The sequence below is a fragment of the Physeter macrocephalus genome, chromosome 3 (genome assembly GCF_002837175.3).
Source record: "Physeter macrocephalus isolate SW-GA chromosome 3, ASM283717v5, whole genome shotgun sequence".
Taxonomy (NCBI): domain Eukaryota; kingdom Metazoa; phylum Chordata; class Mammalia; order Artiodactyla; family Physeteridae; genus Physeter; species Physeter macrocephalus.
The window spans coordinates 24,543,770-24,549,011 of record NC_041216.1 but is presented as its reverse complement, the minus strand read 5'-3'; the positions used below and the strand labels follow the sequence as shown (position 1 = coordinate 24,549,011).

General features: G+C 60.5%; 1 protein-coding gene across 2 annotated transcripts in view; it reads right to left on the bottom strand.

Moving 5' to 3' along the window:
- CASZ1 (castor zinc finger 1) overlaps positions 1-5,242 on the bottom strand; it is a 20,141-nt gene continuing 14,899 nt past the window's right edge. Inside the window, exons 8-12 of one of the 2 annotated variants that reach the window (XM_028487846.2) lie at positions 3,538-3,673; positions 3,241-3,304; positions 1,553-1,707; positions 1,288-1,410; positions 1-343 (exon numbers count right to left, since the gene is read on the bottom strand). In XM_028487846.2, coding sequence (XP_028343647.1) covers positions 1-343; positions 1,288-1,410; positions 1,553-1,707; positions 3,241-3,304; positions 3,538-3,673 — 821 coding nt within the window. The remainder of the gene's footprint in view (positions 344-1,287; positions 1,411-1,552; positions 1,708-3,240; positions 3,305-3,537; positions 3,674-5,242) is intronic. The other variant, XM_055083781.1, reaches the window with a different exon arrangement.

Below are 5,242 nucleotides of genomic sequence, written 5' to 3'. Positions count from 1 at the left end.
TCACTTCTCCTGGAACTGGAGGAATCCGGGTTTGACCTGGGGCTTGGCGTTTTCTAGAGAAGTCGTTGCCAAGGGCGAAGTGGGCAGGTGAGGCACTGACGCTGGAATCTGAGGCATCTGGGGTATGGTGGAAGCCAGCTGCTTCCAGGCGAGCAGGGTGGGGCTGGAGGGCACGGCGGCCAGGCTGGGAGTGGGCCCCTCGAGAGAGGAAGCCGTGGCCGTGGTGACGGGAGGCGCTGGAGGGGATGAGGGGGCCAAGGAAGGTTTGGTCTCAGCAGCCGAGGCCGGGAAGGAAGCCTCCGCATTTCCTTTCACTGCTCCTCCCTCTGTCCGGAAGTGGAAGCTACGAGAGACAGGAGAGGGGTCTCAGGTGGGGGAGGAGAGGGCCCTTCCCTGGCACGCCTGCCTGCCTATGTATGGCCCCATCACAAGCCTAGGGGCCCAGTGTCCCCCCCGCATCTTCAGTGCCAGGTGCCACAGGCCTCCCACCAGGAGGGAGGACTAAGAACACACTGCTATGTCTGTCCTCTGATCTTGAACTTGGGCTCCTGGCACTGCCCTAACTACACCTTCCTGCTCGTGACCTTCCTGATGTGCTGTCCCTAGCTCCTCCCTACTCGGGAGGGGTTGGGTACAGCAGGTCCTGGCTCGTGAAGCCCGCCCTTCCAGAACCTGCTCCGACATTTAAAGGGGGGGTCTCAGACCAGCAGCTGGGGCTGCCTAAGCAGTGAGAAGAGCCTGACCCGGGGCTTAGAGAGCGGTGAGGATCTGCTGTAAATGTTTACCAGTTCTGGGTTCAATTACAGTAGGCGGCTGGGCTTGCTGCTCAACGAATTGTACAAATTAATTTCATTATTTTTAGGTCAAAGAGAATCTACAAATGCAGCACTGTGGCTTGGAAAAGCCTTCACTTAGGGTCCCTGCCGGGGTCAGAGCTGTGTCTCTCCAGCTGCCTCTGCAGGAGCATCTGTGGGAGGGAGGGCTGACGGCTGCATGGGCCCGGCGGCGGGGAGAAGCAGCTCTTACTCGAGGCGGGGCCTGGGTGGGCTCAGAGGACCCGGCTCGGGGCTGAGCCAGTGGGAGATGAGGAAGCCTGCCTTTTGCCAGGCAGCACCTTCTGAGAAGCCAGCTCAGCTTCTGAGGTCTCGTGGGAACCACACATGGGTCCTGCTTGGAAGGCTGCTAGAGGCCTGTGCAGCCCCCAAGCCCCACCCCGGCCCACCCAGCCCCGAGCCAGGCTGGGACAAGTGGGGCTGGGTTTAAACGGGCCCCTGGACCCCCACTCACTTGGCGTGCTTGATGGCCCCGTCCAGGGTGCTGAAAAGCGCGCCGCACTCCTCCACCACGCAGTGGAAGTGGGCCTTGTGGAGGAAGTCACACTGGGCGTTGCAGAAGTCCTTGGTGCCAAACCTGGCAGAGGGGCCGGCTGCTCAGAGGAGACCCTGGCGCTCTGGCGAGGCTGGGGGAACAGCCTCGTGGGGGGAACACGTGCCCCCGGGACGAGTGGGCGTGGCCCTTCCCTCCCCCTTTGCTCACACGGCAAGCCCCTCACCTGCGAAGGTAGACCTTCCAGGGCTCTGACAGCTTCTCCTGAACCAGCGCCTTCACGGCCTTGCCCAGGAAGGGCGAGGACTCCCCGGCGGGGCTCCCCTCCGCTTCTGTCTTGATGTTCAACAGGCTGCCGAGGTTGGGATTGCCCTGAGACATCTGCGAGGAGGACAGGCCCGTGCTTCAGGCTGGGGACCTCAGGACACCTGACCCGACTGCCCTGGGAGGAGTGGCAGCTCTGGGCCCCTACAAACTGACCAGAGCATCGCGCTGCTGGCAGCCGGGAGGAGAGGAGGCCCGACCCCACGCGGCTCTGGCTACGGAAGAGCGCTCACTGAATGGACGCTGCCGCGGGCGGCCTGCGGCGCTGCCCCGGCCCCGTGGAGCTGCCGGGGCTTCTGCCACACAAACCCCGTGCTGCTAGGAGCCGACCTCAGGACACCTGACCCGACTGCCCTGGGAGGAGTGGCAGCTCTGGGCCCCTTGGGCCTCTACAAACTGACCAGAGCATCGCGCTGCTGGCAGCCGGGAGGAGAGGAGGCCCGACCCCACGCGGCTCTGGCTACGGAAGAGCGCTCACTGAATGGACGCTGCCGCGGGCGGCCTGCGGCGCTGCCCCGGCCCCGTGGAGCTGCCGGGGCTTCTGCCACACAAACCCCGTGCTGCTAGGAGCCATCACTCGATCTGAGGCCGAGACCAGGGCACACACTCCAGCCCAGCTTTCCCCAGATTAAGCGGCTCCCTGGTTATTCTCCTGCCAGGTTTTCAAAAGAAGTGCAGGAGGAGGAGGCATTGGGGGGAACCCACACGAATTCCTTGAGAACAAGAGAAGTCACACAAAGGAGGAGGAGAGAGGGAGAGAAGGAGGCTCACGGGGTGAGACCAAGGCAGGCTCGCTGCTGCTGGCGGAGGAGGGGGCGGGGGGGGTCCGCGGAAAGGCTCCACCCACCCACGTGGGGTGTGGGTCTCCGACAGGAAGGAACAAGGGGGCGCAGGGAGCAGTGACCCAAGAACGGAAAAGGGGAGCAGGAGAGCGATCAGGGGAGGGCGGAAGGCAGAGGCCAGTGGGAGTCCATGGGCCCAGCAGGAACCCACTCCGTGAGGTCCGGCCCGGGCCCAGCTCCCTCCTCCATAGTCACTTGTGTACGGTAACCTAATTAATCTTGCTGTAGTCAAATTTATCATGTGAAGGGGGAAAATATATTTGCAATGATGTATAATTTACAAAGACCCTGCATTATTTAAAATAAATATTCTGAAGCGACCTCTGCAGAAGGCGTCCGAGACCATTACTCAACCCGAAAAGTGGAAATTGATGCTTTGCTCCCACTTTGGTCTCCCCCTCCACCTTTTTAAACAAACAAAAAAATATATAAAATTAATAAAATTAATAACCAAGAGTGAAAGAAGTTAGAGGGCTCTGGAAAAGCTTTCGGACCCCTCCATCTGAAGGGAAAAAAAGGGTGTCAGAGGCTGGAATATATTTCTTCAGCCAGTTCATTAAATTAATTTGTAAGCAGTGGCTCTGAAATTATATCCGATGAAAAATGGCCTCAAAATTTAAATGGTACAAACTCATCTTATTAGAGGCAAAACATTAAAAAACAAACACATCCCCCCCACCCCCGCCCCCAGCACAGCTTTAATTTCTCTGGGTGGGGGAATGGGAGGCGTGTGATGGATGGTTCTTACCTTATTCATAAGCGAGGATAAAAGAGATGAATTTGCCGGGACTGCGTGGCCATTTGATTCATTACTGGAACACACAAACCGAGGGGCTTTAGCTCAGACAGTACGTGGGACCGGGCCCAGACTCACCCCGCCCAGCCGGCCCCTGGGGCTCTGGCCCCGCCTGCTACATCTGCCTGGGCAGGATGACCCCTTGTCAGGAGGGGTTGGCCCCTGGCCCCATGGAGTCTGGCTCTGAGGGTGCTGTCCCCAGAGCCTCCTGCAGGGGGGCAGAGCTGGGAGGCCTGGGCCTCGCCTCACCTGGGCTCCTTCAGAGTCAGGTCTAAACTGCGGTCCTGGGAGGCCTCGTGGGGACCTGGGGCGCCAGCACTCTCACCGGGCTCCTGCTTCACCGGGGCTGGGGGAAACCTGGCAGGGGTGGCCTGCTGCCCATTTCCTATGGGGGAGGTGGGGAGGGAAGATGGTGTTAGAGGGACCGAGGGCTTCATATGGGCACAAACCGGAGCCCCCCGAAGGGAGGGCAGCGGGCCGGGTGGGCTGGGGCCCCTGGGGAGCCCTGGCTGCTGGTCAGTGGTCCTCCCCACTGACATGATCGTTTGTGACGCTTCCCCCCTGTGTGGCAATTCTTCAAGTGATAATTATTGCAAAATTATGTCAAAGTTGTCCTGGCTCAGGGCCTCCTGGAGGAGAAGGGCGGGAGGATGGGGAGGGGGCTGGGACGGGGGCGGGGGCCCTTCCTCTTCTCCACCGACTGTCACAGTCAATTTGTGGAGCTGCCGCTTAGGCTTTTATTAAAGACTCTGTTAATGCTGAGGGAAAGTGGCAGATCGAGACTGGGAGCTGCGCCCCCTCCGCAGGTCCCGTCCCCACTGTTGCCGGGGCGACAGCCCTGCCTTCCACTGAGCATGCCCAGGAGGGGCATCTGCTGTGTCAGGGCTATGGAAGCTGACAGCCAATCAGAGCGGTTCAAACTATGTGACCTCGCCCGTCAAGCTGTCCAGGGCAGGGATATGAGGCCCACCCTGGCCAGGCTGGGCTGGATGGGGTGGGTGGGGGAAGCTGGCGGGGTGTAGGCATGGCGGGGAAAGGCTGGAGCTGAGCGGGCAGAGGATTCAGGAGGCCAAGCAGAACAGGGCAAAAGAAGTTGCTGACAGGAACATGTCCACTGAGCCTTTCCCCACAATCCCCAAGTGACTGAAATATGAATCTGCCCCAAGGCGCTGCAGCTGACGGAGAGCTGCTTCACAGACAGCAAGTGGCATTTTATTTAAAAAATAAAGGGAAATGGCCCCCTTCCCTTCACTTGACCTTTCTTTTCGGGGGAGGAACGTTTTCTAAAGAAAAGCAAGTACTTGACAGTCTGGCCACGGAGCCCAGCGTGGTCCCAGCCCGCAGGCACCTGGCCGGAGGCGCACGGCCCCGGGCACTCAGGCCTGGCACCCACACTTGGGAGTGCAAGGTGGGTCACAGCTGAGAGGAGCGCCCCACTGGGAACATGATATTCAGTTTTCAGAGTTCAGAGCCCACATTCCAGGAGCTCCCCAAAGCCACCTGCCCAGGGTCCCTAGGGAAACAGGGCTCTGACCCTCCCGCCAAGCACTGGTCTCTCTGGGGGCACCGCGCAGAGCCCGGGGTGGGCTGCAGGGACCCTCAGTCTTGGCGGGTCTCGAGACAGTCTCACAGAGGAGCAGGGCGCCCGGGCTCAGAAGCCAGCTGTTGAGGTCCAAGTCTCGACTTGGCCACTCTCCCAGGGGGTATACTTGGGGACAGACTATGCCCCACACTGTTCCATCAGCTCCACAAGGCAGGAGTTTGTCTGTCTTCTTCCCTGCCGTGTCCCCAGCACTGGCTTGGTGCCTGGCCCGCCAGCAAGCTGCCCTCAGTGAGCGCCAGTGGTTGATGAAGGAATGAAGGAAGGAAGGGAGGAAGGGAGGGAGGGAGGGAGGGAGGGAGGAGGGAGGGAGGGAGGGAGGGAGGGAGGGAGGGAGGGAGAGAGGGAGGGAGG